Source organism: Anser anser, assembly GCF_964211835.1.
Source record: "Anser anser genome assembly, chromosome: 15".
Taxonomy (NCBI): domain Eukaryota; kingdom Metazoa; phylum Chordata; class Aves; order Anseriformes; family Anatidae; genus Anser; species Anser anser.
This window is the reverse complement of record NC_139736.1, coordinates 10023818-10037966: the sequence shown is the minus strand read 5'-3', so window position 1 is coordinate 10037966 and position 14149 is coordinate 10023818. Positions and strand designations below refer to the sequence as shown.

Genomic DNA, 14149 nt, shown 5'->3' with positions numbered 1-14149 from the left:
TACCCTACCCATAGTGCAGGGCCATAATTCCTTGTCTGCACAGTATTTGAGCAGCAGGCCTCAAGGCCTGCACATGCTTTCCTGATGGAAAAGCGTGTAACTGTGCCGCATGCGTGGTGCGACACAGGCCAATATGTTTGCTCACGCAGAGGCAGACAAAAGCAAATTTAACCGCAGAAGGAAGTGGGATTAATTTATATGAGGATTTTACACTACTTTCATCCGGAGGACTGATCAAGGAGGAAAAAAATGAGAGTTACCATATGTTCAAAGACTATTTTTACCAAAATATTTAGAGATTTAACTCATATCATAGCAAGTGGTAGGTGGCTGGAAGAATCAGTAGCCAGGCATGGTCACACTGGCTCAAACCGAGGCTGACAGCTCTCGGCAGTCTGTCCTTTTAGGACTGGCCAGTAACTAATGCTTCGGGGCAGAATAAAGAACAGTGTATTCCATAAAGTTCTCCCACAGTAACCCCCAGCAGCTAACAATAGATGTTTGTTTGTTTGTTTTTTACACTTCTGGCTTCTATAACATCCAGTGGAGGTGAGGCCCACGACTGCTTCATATGCTGTGTGACAGCAGTACAAACTTGCAAAGTTCGTAACCTCATCGCAGAGATAAAAAATACCTGTGCTGCAAGCATTTGGTACTCAGAATACAACATACAGAGCTAGGCAAAAATCCTAAATATGATCATTGGCAATATTTCCATACATTTTCGAAGTGTCCAGAGTAGCATCACATCAAAGAAACTCTAGAAAAAGGTCTTAGAGACTCCCTGGAGCACAACTGATTTTTAAGGGAGTAATAATAGACATAACTTACTGATGTGACTACTCAATCTCACATACTTTGCTACAAGTTGCCATAAAACACTAGCAATGCTAAGGCAGTTATTTGCTTGAACTTTGCGTAGAGTTACATGCAAATATTCAAACAGATCTGTTGGAGATGCTGACACAAGATGTAGAGCCATTACAAAAAAGCCTCTGTGTTGCTTTTGGTTGTTACTAACACAATTAATTCACCTGCTGGAACGACAGCAGCTGTTAAAGCCTGCATATGCTTACCTTGTGACTCACTGAGTCTCAGTGGCAATTACCCATGCATGAAACCCTTGTGTCAATAAGCTAGCAGAACAAAGACATAAAATACAGTTTTATGTCGTGAGATAAAGTCACGAAAAGTTACGCCAAGAAACGTAAAATGCTACGACATCCAGCAAGTCCTCCAGTTCTGATGTGGATTTAATTGGAAGATGAACCCCTTCTGCATTTTTCCAGCCGCTAAGTGGATGCACAGCAATTCATTTTCTCATTTGAACTACAGGATGCAAAAGAATCCTTTTGTTGCTGCACACTGAATTTTATACATGCTCCCTCCTCTGCTCAAATCAGTGAGGGCACAGAGGTGGGAAGGAGCAGACTATCTGCAGAATTTAAACAGCAAGAAAAACAGGTGTGGTGAAGTTGCAACAGCAAGACAGTTAGGGAAATTCTGGACGCACTTCAATAACATGCCATGATCACGTAGTACGTTGGTTCAGTTCAGTCTGTAAATAAGGTCATGTGTGGATAGACCCCAAGCAGCAGTAACAGAGGTTTTTTTCATGTTCTTGAAGTAAGACTAGCAGACAAGCTCTCCAATACTACCTTCTGACCACAGGTCCACATCCGTTTTGGGGGAGGAGATGGGGGTGCAAAACAGCTGCACAGATGTAAAAGGCATCCTGCCTGCACGAGGCTTTTCATGGGGACTTTTCCAACACAGTAAGATCTACAAACACAACTGTAAAACCAGCAGCCATAACACCTGGAGAACAGCAGAAGATGAACTTATATATGTGTAAGGGAAGTGCATCAAAAGCCTATCTTTCTCATGAAGATAAGAGAAACTTGTGGGCCACAAACGTTACTGGCCTGGAGCAACCTGAGGTGGCCCTGCTGCATAAACTGCCCATCCCTTCCCAACAAACTGTGGAGCCATAATTTCGAGATCCTATAAAAGCAACCCACAAAAGCAAACACGGGAGACAGAACTTGGAAGGTGTTAACCTGAATTTAAATACCCATCTATGCAACCTGAAATTCTACTCTTAGCTTGCATGGTCACCACTGCCAGGCCATCAAACTCATTCAGAGCCTTCCTCCTTAGGCACCTGAAAGAGCCTTTTGTCTTCCTACCTGAGAATCTTCACATAGCAAAACTGCAGACTGTTTCAGCTCTCAAAAGCATTTTGAAATGTTTGTTGCGTAATTCACTTTCATGTGAATGTATTTTCAGAAGGCTGAATGTCTTTCATTGCACTGCTTGTCGATCTTCAACGCACTGCGCTTAGAAACTTACATTTTGTTTCAGTGCTTTAGTTTATGTAGGACTTCTAGCTATTTACTGGCCTGACAAAAAGAGTAAGTTTCAGGGGCACTTATTTGTTTGCTTGTTTATGAGTGGCTAGGCCAGCAAAGCTGGATTTCTTCTTCCTTGCTTCTTGATTACGCCTGTTAAAAATTTACCTTCAAAACAAGCTGCTTGTCCAGTCATTTAGTGCCTACAGTCCCCATACGAGTATATTTACAACCCATCTTGGAAGGAGAAGTAAAACCTTCACGGGACAAACAACGCAAATACAACATTAAAGCAAGGTGCACTGACACTCCACCTGAGCTCACTTCCTTTCACCAACAGGCTTCATCGTCGAGTTCCTCTGGACCAATTTGTTTGACCTCCTGCAGGGTTTGCATCCTTCACGTGCACTATCCCAATAAACTTGTTTTCAGCTCTGCAGTTCTTTCTGCCAAGTACTAGCAGAACTTGTGGGAAAGCTGTGGGCACTTCTATCCTCCATCCAGCACAACGGAATGTTCATGCCTCTAAATTCTTCTCTATCTTGTGAGCTCACTTGCATTAAACACACTTTAACTATTTTTACCTTTTTTCCCCTGTTTAAGCCTGAGATGATTTATGAGGTTGCTTAGGCCTACAATTCCTGCAGAACTGAAGGACAGGGGAGTGGTGTGGTTGCTTCCTTTTAGATTGTGTCCAGCAGGAAACCAGTGAAGCAGGGGATTAGGTCTCCTGCAGCACAAGCCAGCTCTCAGTTAGCTCTGATACTTGTCAGCCTCCCCATACCTGCAGTAGCTCCCATCTCTAATATTAGCAAGTGGATCCAGGCTCACTATCAATATCCACTATAGATTTTCTTTTCAATATGCTTTTCCTTTGCTGAAAAGGCACTTAGGGAAAAATGCAAACAAGGAAACAACTCCAAAAACCGGGACATTACTTGCAGATGCAGAAACTGAAACTGCTCATATTAGCCTTAGTTTCTGCCCTCAGCCCTTCCCTGGGTACCACGGGATGACTGACCACGGTTAGGTGATCCTTTAACCAGGTGGCTTCCAAGACATGCCATGTCCTTTCAAGCTCCAAGGAGGCACTAGCCACCACTTCGTCCTTCATTCAGCATCCCGACACCTCCTGCCCCCTCCGGTTCGTCCAGAACCCTGACATTCACTCGCCTATCTCATTCTTACCGGTTGTTGCCTTTGAGATGCGCTAATTAAATTCAGTAAGGTTAATGTTGTGAGAGGCACAATTTGTGTTTACTTTTGCAAGTAATGTAAGTGTAAAAATGTAATTACAAAATGTAAGTGATCTATTATTCTTTAAGCACTTTGAACTGTAAAATACAGGCAGCATGTCACACCTCAGGGTCACCTGGCAACAGGGGGAAAGATAAGGGGTCATCTCTGGTTGTGAGAAGACCGAACACCAATTACAAATTCCAAAGTGAGAATGCTGTTTCATATCAGCGTTTTACAATCTTTACTTTGCACTTCTGCTGGCTGTACTCCTAATGCCAGAAAGGGATGATTTCAAACAGTCTGCATAAACTATTCTGCGTGCAAAGAGACTCACAGGCGTAGCACAGTACTTCACCAGAAGTATGCCTTATTTCCCCCTTACGTTATTATATTTGCCTAGAAAAAAAGTTTTACCAGCCAAGAAAAAAAAAACGTTCTCAACAATAAATTAATCTCAAACAATGATCAGAATTCTTCAAGCCAAAATAATACTGTGTTTATTCTGCAGGCTAAGAAATGCCTTAGATGACAAATAAAAAAGCAGCACTTTCCTGACTATTAGCCTTGAATGCAGAAGGCTACTATTACCACAAGGCTTCTGCTTACAGGCATTTGCTCTTTTAAACTTTATCACTTCCTTGTCATGCAGCAGGACTGGCACACACATCTGCTGTCACAAGCACTCCCTGAAGTTACCAGGATATTGTGGTAATTAATGCAGGAACAAAAGAAAAAAAAGTCACAGGCTGAGAGAGAAGCCCAAACAGTTTATTCATGTTTAGGGAAAACAGCGCTGCAGAGACAGCAAGGAGATGCAAAGAAAGAATTTGCCCTATTTTACCAGCGACAGTCACCTAACTTGAAACTTAAAATGTTAAAATCCTTCAAGAGTGGTCATATATGACAACATAAATGGAGCAAAAAAATCACAGATCTGCTGCCCAAACTTCTCGAGTTGAACACAGGCTTCCAGAAGAAATTAAACCTGAAATTCACCCCCAAATTTCTGAATTTCTGAAAAAAAAAAAAGCATCCTAATTATACCACTGAAGACACACAGTGTTCATAAATTAAAAAACAAAAAGCCATGTCTGATAAAACAAAGATCACTTGCAAAACTAAACTATGAGATTGCTGGTGTGCACAACTGCATGTCAGATTCTGCAAGTTCTCCTCGCAAGCCTACCATGCAATGTTTTCAATTCTCAAGAAGTTTCTCACACACTTAAATCATTTCATTTGCATGCAACTAATGAGTGTAGTCATTCACTGTCACCCTATAGTTAGGTGATTCCAACAAAAGGCCTTCTTCATTATGAAAAATATAAAGTTTTTACAAACTTTTATACAAATTAGAAAGCACTTATCACTGATATCCCAATAAGCTGTATGTATAAAAACATAAAAAGGAGACATGGTACAAATAAAAGACACTCAGATGCATTATGATACTGCTTAATAAGCACAAGGTAAGGGGATGCACATTCTCGGAGGATAAAAATATCCCAGCTTGGATGAATTTCAATTTGATTCATGAAGAACACTTCTTTTATATCACACATAAGACCAAATAAAGTGCGGATTTTACTGATTCACAGCTATCTTAGCTAATGGCTACTTCAAGAGGGCACTAAGTGCATGGAAGACAATAATTGGGTTATGACATGACACAGAGTGCTACAGCTTTTATCATCCAAGGCGAAAAGAGCCATGATGAAAAAATAAGAGAGGAAGTAAAACAAATGCTAACTCTTTACACACATCTATTTCTGTATGTGGAAAATGAGATACACAAGTTTTCATAGGGCCCTCGCCATGACAGACTACTACTGACATCAAGAATTCAAATAACCAAAACACAGACTTCCACTCCATTACAAAATTTAAGCATTAATTCTTGCAGGGTGTTTTCTTTGCTTGTGATGACCTAGTTGCACACAGTTTTTAAGCAGTCTGTCAGCACTATAGGGCAGTAAGTTGCCCTGTATCAGTGCGCCTTCTTTAAAGTCTGCTGGATTCAAGCACAGTAAAGACCATATTCCAAACTAGTAGTCAGTTAGGTTTTACTTATTAAAACTTTTCAGAAGAACGAGCAGTCACCATGACTTCTGTTAGTGCTAGTAAAGAACTGAAGCATTTAAAGCCGACCAAATACTCCTTAACATTGCATTCTTCATTTGGATTCTAATACAGCTGTTTTGCTGTCTACTTACTAACCACGTTAGAGAGTCCTTCTGAATTTCCTTCTCATCCATTTTACTGCAGCACATCCCATTCACACTTATCTAGCTGATTCCAAAGACTACAAAAAAATGAACATGCTGAGTACAGGAAATGATGCAAAGTGGAAGGAAGCAGTAACATCTCTACAGCACACAGAGTGTACGCTGCTGCAAATGCATACTGTCCTGAAAGGCATACAACAACGGAGATAAGCCATATACGAATAATGGTGATAAGCCACATCCGTGCAGCCGGCCTCTCCTTGCTTTCAGGACAGGTCTCCCGAAACACCACAGGTGCAATGAGAGCCCAAAGTGTGACAGGTCCCAGAAAACTCCTCCAGATACTGATTCTCAGTGACAACAGCAAAATCAAGTTTCTCAGTGACTGACATCATTACACAATTGCTATTTGCTTTGTACAGGGCACTGAACAGAAAAGAGCAAACAGCGCTATCTCCCCACTGCCCTGCTGCAGCCCAGGAAACGAAACCGTCAGGGAGCCCCCAGGAACCGTCAGGGAGCCCCCAGGAACCGTCAGGGAGCCCCCAGGAACCGTCAGGGAGCCCCCAGGAACCCCCAGAAACCAGGCTCTGCAGGAGGAGCGGTGCTCACACCTCAGCCAGGCGCCGACCCCGTGCCTCAGGCCCGGCGGGGCGGCCCGGGAGCCCCGGGGCCCTGCGCGCTCGGCGCCGGTCCGCGGCCCCCTCACCCCGGCAGCCCCCTCACCCCTCAGGGCCCTCCCGTCCCCCCGCAGACCTTCTCCAAAGAGGAGTCCATGGCCGGGGACGCCCCGCGGCTCGCCGCTTCCGCCGGGCCCGGGCGGCTCCACGCTGGCAGCGCTGACGAGGCAGCGGCGGGCGGGGCCGGCAGCGCTCACCGAGGGCACGGCGGCGGCTCCGCGCTGCGGAGGGCGGGGGCTGTGAGGGCGGCCCGGCCGCGATGGCGGCGGGGTGGGCGGGCAGCGTGCTGCTCTACGCCGGGCTCACCGCGGCCGGGGACGCGGCGCAGCGGCGGGGCCGCGGGCAGCCCCCGGACTGGGCGCAGACGCGGCGGGTGGCGCTGCTGGCCCTCACCTTCCACGGCAACCTCAACTACGTGTGGCTGCGGGCGCTGGAGAGGGCGCTGCCCGGCCGCCGCCCGGCCGCCGTGCTGGGCAAGGTGCTGTGCGACCAGCTGCTCGCCGCCCCGGTCGCCGTTGGTGCCTTCTACACGGGTGAGTGCCGCGGCTCGGGTGCGCCCCCGGCCGTCCCGTTTCCAAAAGGCAGCCAAGCGTGGCTGTGAGGGAAGCGGGACAGCTCAGCAGGCTGTGCCCTCCTCCGCCTCACGGGTGTGTAGAAGCACAGCGCGCTGCCCTGAGTGATAAGGGATAACCTTGAAAGCCAAGAAATAAGAAGAAACTTTAGACTCTGAAGAGACTATCTGCATGGTATCAGGAGGTCTGCGTTTTATGACCCTGCCAGGAATTTACTCAGTTTATGACTGAAGAGAAAGGAAGCCAAGGAAGAAGTCAAACATGACATTTTTACTTTCTGCCCATGTCAGAACGCAAGCAGAGACTTGCCCAAGGACCAGGAGGATGTGAAGGACCCAAGAAGGAAGGGAGGGTAAAAATACCTAAATTAGGCGGCAGTAGGAGCCTATAATGTGTCAGCTGAGAGATACTGATAACCTCGTTGCATGCATGTATCTAGAACGATACCTGCGGTGGGCTAAGTTACTTCAGGTCTCTGCTATGTGCAAATGTGTAGCTTTGGATTTTAGATCGATTTGTTACAAGCATGTTGTCATAGAAGTTCATAGAATCATCAGGGTTGGAAAATCTGGTCCAACCATCACCCTACTACCAATGTCACCCGCTAAACCATGTCCCTAAGCACCACGTCCAACCTTTCCTTCAACACCCATCACCTTCACTTAATGTAGGTCGCATCTTCCAGTCACGGTGGGTGATCTTTAAAGGGCTGCTACAGCTTTCTACGGCTTTTAGAAAGACACCTAGTTTGACACGTGAGGGTTCCCATCACAGGGAATAGTTTAAACGGTTCATTATTTTGACTATTTTGCGTTTTATCTCCAGTTTGTATGGTCTAATCCATAATTTCAAATCATGCTGCTTTTCTCTTGTCTTGGGTTTAATGATGGGAGCCCGCTGCAAGGTTGTGTTTGCCTAGAATCGAGAGGAGCTTGGACCAACTAGAATTTATTTACAATTTTGAAATGCTGCCTGTGGAAATTTAAACAAGTAGGTTTTGAAATTGTTCTACTTGTCTATTCTAGGATTTGCATATGAGATAGATATTTATGAAGATAACAATAGCAGGCTGATTATGGCCCAAATAATTTTTTTTTTAAAAAAAAAAGGTGCCCTTTTCCACTGACTTCAGTGGGCTGGGGCACCTAAACCCTGTTGAGGACCTGGGCCACCTCTGGCAATTCAACAATATGCACGGTGCTTCATTCTGTCTGTCTCCTGGGTGTAAGATGTATTTGTTTTGTATCTGCTTTTACTGCCACTGCAGAGTTACGTGGGCAGAGACCATATAACTGAAAGCCACATAACCTGGAGAGCCAAGTCAATAGATGAGGATATACGATGTAGCCATTTTAGGTAGTAGGAATGGTATTTTTTCTTTGTAATATTTATCAACTTTTCTTTCAAAATGTATTTTGAGAACAGCTTGGGATATTATTGAAAAAAAAGTGAACATTTTATTATTTTTTTTTCTGATTGTCTTAAGTATTTTACCACCAGGTATGAGCATCCTTCAGAGGAAAGAGGACATCTTTTCAGACTGTAAAAAGAAATTTTGGAATACCTATAAGGTAAGGCAAGTGATTAACTTATCACCCAGCTACACAGAAAAAATAACATTATTGTATAAAATATTTTAAATATTATGTCTTCTTCTAACAGCCTCCCTCTTACTTCGTTATTTGATTATGTGTAGGAAACTTTAAGTACCAGCAGTCATCTGAAGTCCAGGTAATTTGGGGCAGGCAGGACTGCCAGATGAATGAAATAATGCCATTCCAAAAATGCACAATATTTATATATATATAAAACACTTGCACCCGGCTCTGTTTGAGTGAGAGCCCTACAGTACAACACCGAATGTTATACGCTAAGATTGCACTACCTTTCCTCTTAAGAAGTACGCACGCTCCAGTTAGTACTCCATTTAGTTAGCAATACTATTGACAACACGTACGTGAACACCTGTTAAAAACATTAGTTATAGAGACATCTTTTTTAGGAATCATTTTGAGCCTGTACTTTTCACTGACAGTCTTCTCACTTTCAGAAATGCAATCCCTTGTTCTAGGAAGGCTTGGATATAAATAGCTGGTTTTGGTTAGCATTTCTCTATACCAAGGAAAAAAAATTGTGCTATCTCAGAGCTGAGCAACTCAAGAATTTTAAAGATTTCTCAGGCACGGGAAGAAAGATAGATTAAAATAAAAGTATAATAGAAGGAGAAACTGTGATGTGCCATGTGCATTTTTCTTTACAATGATAGGATGTAGGTAGGATAGAAAAGGATTATTTTTACTGCTGGAGAAGATGACTCTAAAAACAGTGCCCACTCTATCCTATCAAAACATAAGGTTTCTATTGACCTTATGTTCTATGAGTAAATTATCTGTTGATTTTTGCAAGAAAGTCTTACGTGTATGAGTAACTAGAGGGAGCATTGAACGTGTGAAATAAATAGTGTTCAGTGGTATTTTTCATTCATGGCTGAAACAAATGTTCACATATTTAAACAATTGTTCACCCATCTGGTAAATGTGCTTATGTATTTGGTGTCAGGTGACTTTGAAGATTTCACTGTAATTAGAGTTTTGTATTTAAAATGAGTCAGAATAATCTCTTGAAGAAATTCCTTGCATGGCAGCTCATAAAGATGATTAGTAGTTTAATATTGCAACCTCAAAGTTAACCAGCTTAATTTATATTTCACCATCTTCTATTAATTTTATTAAAATATATTTTAGTCTTTGCTAAAAGTGGTAGGAAAAACTTAATCTTTGTGGTTGAAGTCTACAAGAATAACATGATTCGTTTTCATTTCAGACAGGACTGATGTACTGGCCTTTTGTGCAGGTGAGTTTTGGGGCAACTCAGTGAGCCTTTCTTTCTGTAAAACCTGATGCTATGCATTTAGAGGATATCTAACCTAATGAGAAGTCAGTGGAGTTTTGGGGCATGTAAGTACAAGACCTAACAATGACTGGAGCACTAACTGAGCTCTCTCTCCTTCCAACACAGCTGTCAAACTTCGTTTTTGTCCCCGTTTACCTGCGCACAGCTTACACTGGGCTTTGTGGCTTTGTCTGGGCTGCCTTCATTTGTTTTTCCCAAGAGAGTGGAGATGGCACAGTAAAGTCAGCATTTATGTGGCTCCAAAGAGAGAAGGTCAATGCAGATGAAGAACCATCACAGAAATAAGAACTTCAGTTCTGAACCCATTCTACATCTAAAGTGAGCTTATGAAAGTCAGTAAACTGAGCTGCAGTTTCATTGCTGTGTTTAGAATAATCATCTCAACATTTTTTGGTTAGTATAAGCAGTGGAACAGTTTGTCTTTTTGCCTGTTTATTTTTTATAAAATAGGCCAATTGTTTATTGGCACTGAATTATTTTCATGCTGCCAGCCCATCTCTTCTGGGAACAGCTGACTTACAGGGCAGCATAAGCATTTGCACATCATGTCAGACTGTCTCACTGGGGAGAAATATTAACTGTAATTTAATTTTCAAGCAACTTGTAGTCTCTAGAAAAAGGGGAATAGAATGTTAAATCCTCAACTGTTGTATTTGACAATTGTTATCAGTGCAAGATTGCTTTTGCAGAACAAAATTTAATAGATTTCTTACCTAAACAGTGGCAACAACTCTATTTTATTCAGAGAAAAAAAAGACTCTATTTGTAGAAATATATTCGTGTTCCTTTTGTCTTACCTGGGAGAACAATTGAGTTTGGACAACGCTCTCAGCCACATGGTCTGATTTTTGGGTGGCCCGGTGCAGACTCAGAAGTTGGACTCAGTGATCCTTGTGGGTCTCTTCAACTCAGGATATTCTATGATTCTATGATTCTGTTCATAGGAAACACTGTCATATAGTAACTATACATAGGAAACTAGGAAATGGTGAAAATCAGTTACAGACTTATTCTGTCAACTGAGGACCAGGTCTGGATGCAGGTAGGGATAATAAGGGAGTCCTTAGTTTATTAGAACGACATTTTAGGCCTTAAATTTTAAGCTTGAAACAGTATCTGATTAAACCTATCTTGATGATGATTGTAAGGACAAGACTTAACCCTCTTTGTTGTGATGATAATAACCACTTTGAGGAATGTCTAAGTTCCTCAGTCTTACCTAAACAGTAAACCAATGCCTGCTTAGGTTATAAAGGAACACTCCTTTAGCCAGCAGCTGTACTACTTAATATATTGGTTACAATGGTTTGTCACTGCAGGAGCCCAGTGCTACTTAGGGCGAACACGGAAAGGGATCACGCAAGCACTGCCCAATCTATTCCAGGTAAAATCAAGTTTAGCAGAACCCATTAGTCAAGAGTGGTGCAACGTACCTGTGTGGCCTTGACTACAGAACTACAGTGTATTGGGGGGGAGGGGGGGGGTGCTTTTTCTACAGTCCGTTTTGGTGACAGACAGGTGAAAGAGGTAGCTTCCTTCTTGACAGAGAAGTCAGTGCAATTCCATCATCACCTTGCACAGGCAGACCTGGAAGAGGGAACCTGCACCTGCCTTAAGTAATTAATTTTAATTGACTTTAGACATCTGTAGCGTGGACATCTGCAACTTGGCTAAATACTTTAAGCTCTACTTATAGTTAGTGGGGGAAAAACAGGTAGTTTTGGATATCTGTTTTAGGGTAGGATGAATTATGCACTGTGTCTGTTTCTTGCCATCGCTAACAGTCCAAGGTGACTGGCTCCTATGTAGATAATTTCATTGTACATGTTTGTATGTGGTGGAATTAATTCCTCTTCTTAATGGCTGTCTTACATGTCTGTATGGGAGTAGTTCAGTGGGTGTTGTTGCACAGATCCCACAGTGTATATTGGGCAGTCCTGAAGTAGGACATCCCGGTAGCAATAGAAATCCACAGAAGAACTAACTGCATTTTATCGGTCTACTTAAAAAAGGAAATATGAATGAATAGGTATTTCAGGCTGCTACAGCTGTTAAATTGTTATTGTGTGTATATATCTAAAGTCCTTGAGATAAAGAAGCAATTCCAGTAGTGTTTTGCTGTTAATATATTTTTAGGAACAGAAGAGTATTTTAGTCTGTTCTGTCAATGAGACTTAAAATTTTCAGATGATGTATGATAATAAAGTATTTGACTTTATTTTTACAGGTACTTTTTATTTTTGCTTGTGCCTTAAGTGTTAAGGATTAATAGAATTCATTTGGAGAATGGAACTGGAAAATAATGACATTACAAGGAGAGTGAAGTAGGGATATGGTGGTGTTCTGCTGCATGCTGTAGCAGTATGCCATATTAAGCTGCAACTCTGTGGTGCACAGAAGTATTTCTGCATGGGTATAGTGAGTAAAGCTTAATCCCTAGGCGAACCAAGAATTTAAAACTCTTCTCATGATCTTTGTAATGCTGATGCTTTTCTTTAGCAAGAGCATTTAATGAATGGGAACATCCATCTTTTATTTTAAATGGCTTCAAAGCTTACATAAGCTGTGCTTTATTGCTCTAGGCTTTTGTGATGCCAGCTTTTTCTTGGGAATTTGAGCTAAATCCTCTTTGTCTTCAAATTTATCTGACTGTGGGCTTCAGGGTTTTCTTCCATATTTTTGTTATGTGAAGCATGGTTCTTTCATGTAATAAGAGCCTGCAGCTCTTATATTTTAGTAAACTTAAGATTGTGCATATTTCTCTTTCACTTTCTCTGTTTTTCTTGATAAACTACTTGATCTTGATGGTTAAGTAACCCAAATCTCATTTCACATATATTTTTATATTTTTGTAAATAGCAGCACTGATTGTACTAATAAACATTCCAGACACATAATACAATAAAATGAAGTGTGTGTGTGGGGGGGGGGGTCACAATTTCTCAGTGTGCATAAATTGATGCACCTCCTAAAGATTTCCCACCTCTGTCAATTCAGTCTGTTGGAGGATCTACCCCACTAGTTATTAAAGACTTTATTATTTCTTGATAAAATTTTGACTTAGAATATTAATTTCACAGAATGGTTGAAGTTAGAAGGGACTTCTGGAGGTCCAGACCAGGTCATCTAGTGCAACTCCATTTGACACATACATTACTGAATTACTAGGAGAATCAAACACAAGTTATTTCTTTAAAAAAATAAATAAAATGAGCTGTGTGAGAGTTGTCCTCTTTTTGTTCCACCACCCTTTCAAAAACTGTCATAAGAGAGTTAGGTTTTATGACTATTTGAAGGGATTATACTGCTCTTAATGCCAGCTGAACATGCAGATTTCAGTAACTAGAAAGATAGGAATAGAATTAGACGTCACATAGGTGCTCAGGAAAGAGGGAACATGCTGCCAACAGCTACTAGCCATGCATTCAGATGACATTTCCATTTCATGGATTCTCTCTAAGAGCAAATGCGTTGAGAAGACAAATTTAGATCAGGTGCAGTTCTAGCTTCGTGTTATTCTGGATATCTGTGGAGACTTAAAATCTGAATTTGACAAAATCAAAATTTGAAAATGTATTTTTCTGTTGCAAATCTTTCATGCAAATGAACCTCCTGTGCTTACTGGTATGTGAAATTCTCCAGAAGGCTTCTGTCTTCTTCACACCAGAAACAACCATCCGGTAACACAGCATAAAATAACTAGTTTTATACTGTAGTGAAGGTGAAATGGCCTGTAGTTTGGTACCATATCTGATAGGTAACTTCTCTGTATAGCACAAACTCTGAAATCTGTACAGCTTTTGCCATCTGGTTCTCTGTTGTGATGCTAGTGCTTTCTGCTACTACTAGTGCCAGTACACTGAGATGTGCAAGAAATACTTGAATCTGTCTAAAATAATGAATTTCAAGTTGACTGAAAAATGTCTGTGTTTTTGAAAAGGTTTAATAAACTTTGAATGTTGTTCTTTGGCTCTGTCTGTCTTTAACTAGTGTGTGTACAAAAGCCAGGTCTTGTGCAAAGTTCCATGGGATCTTCATGGACCACATGCAGTAAAAAGCTCAATTTGATGTCACAGACGTTAACACAAGCAGGGTGAAAGGAAAGCAGGGATTATTCACCTCACTTAAAGGTTATTTATATGCTTCAAGTCATCTGCCACTTTTGAACA

The 14149-nt window shown here is 41.8% G+C and overlaps 2 protein-coding genes across 4 annotated transcripts in view; one reads left to right on the top strand and one right to left on the bottom strand.

Annotated features, from left to right (window-relative positions):
• The window catches only part of PDXDC1 (pyridoxal dependent decarboxylase domain containing 1), a 31135-nt gene extending 24106 nt beyond the window's left edge, over positions 1 to 7029 (bottom strand). The window contains exon 1 of one of the 3 annotated variants that reach the window (XM_083800744.1): positions 6889 to 7029. Coding sequence is in view for 1 of the 3 variants with exons in the window: in XM_083800743.1 (XP_083656869.1) it covers positions 6572 to 6592 (21 nt within the window). In the remaining 2 variants the exon portion in view is untranslated. Of the gene's footprint in view, positions 1 to 5807; positions 6020 to 6571; positions 6713 to 6888 lie in introns of those variants that run through there. The other 2 variants (XM_083800743.1, XM_083800745.1) reach the window with 2 other exon arrangements.
• Positions 6755 to 13949, top strand: MPV17L (MPV17 mitochondrial inner membrane protein like; the record flags this gene model as incomplete). Its single annotated transcript, XM_083800770.1, has 4 exons — positions 6755 to 7028; positions 8568 to 8638; positions 9891 to 9920; positions 10086 to 13949. 4 exons carry the CDS (start codon positions 6755 to 6757, stop codon positions 10263 to 10265), a joined length of 555 nt encoding a protein of 184 aa, XP_083656896.1. The 3' UTR covers positions 10266 to 13949.
• Positions 13950 to 14149: the final 200 nt, after the last annotated feature.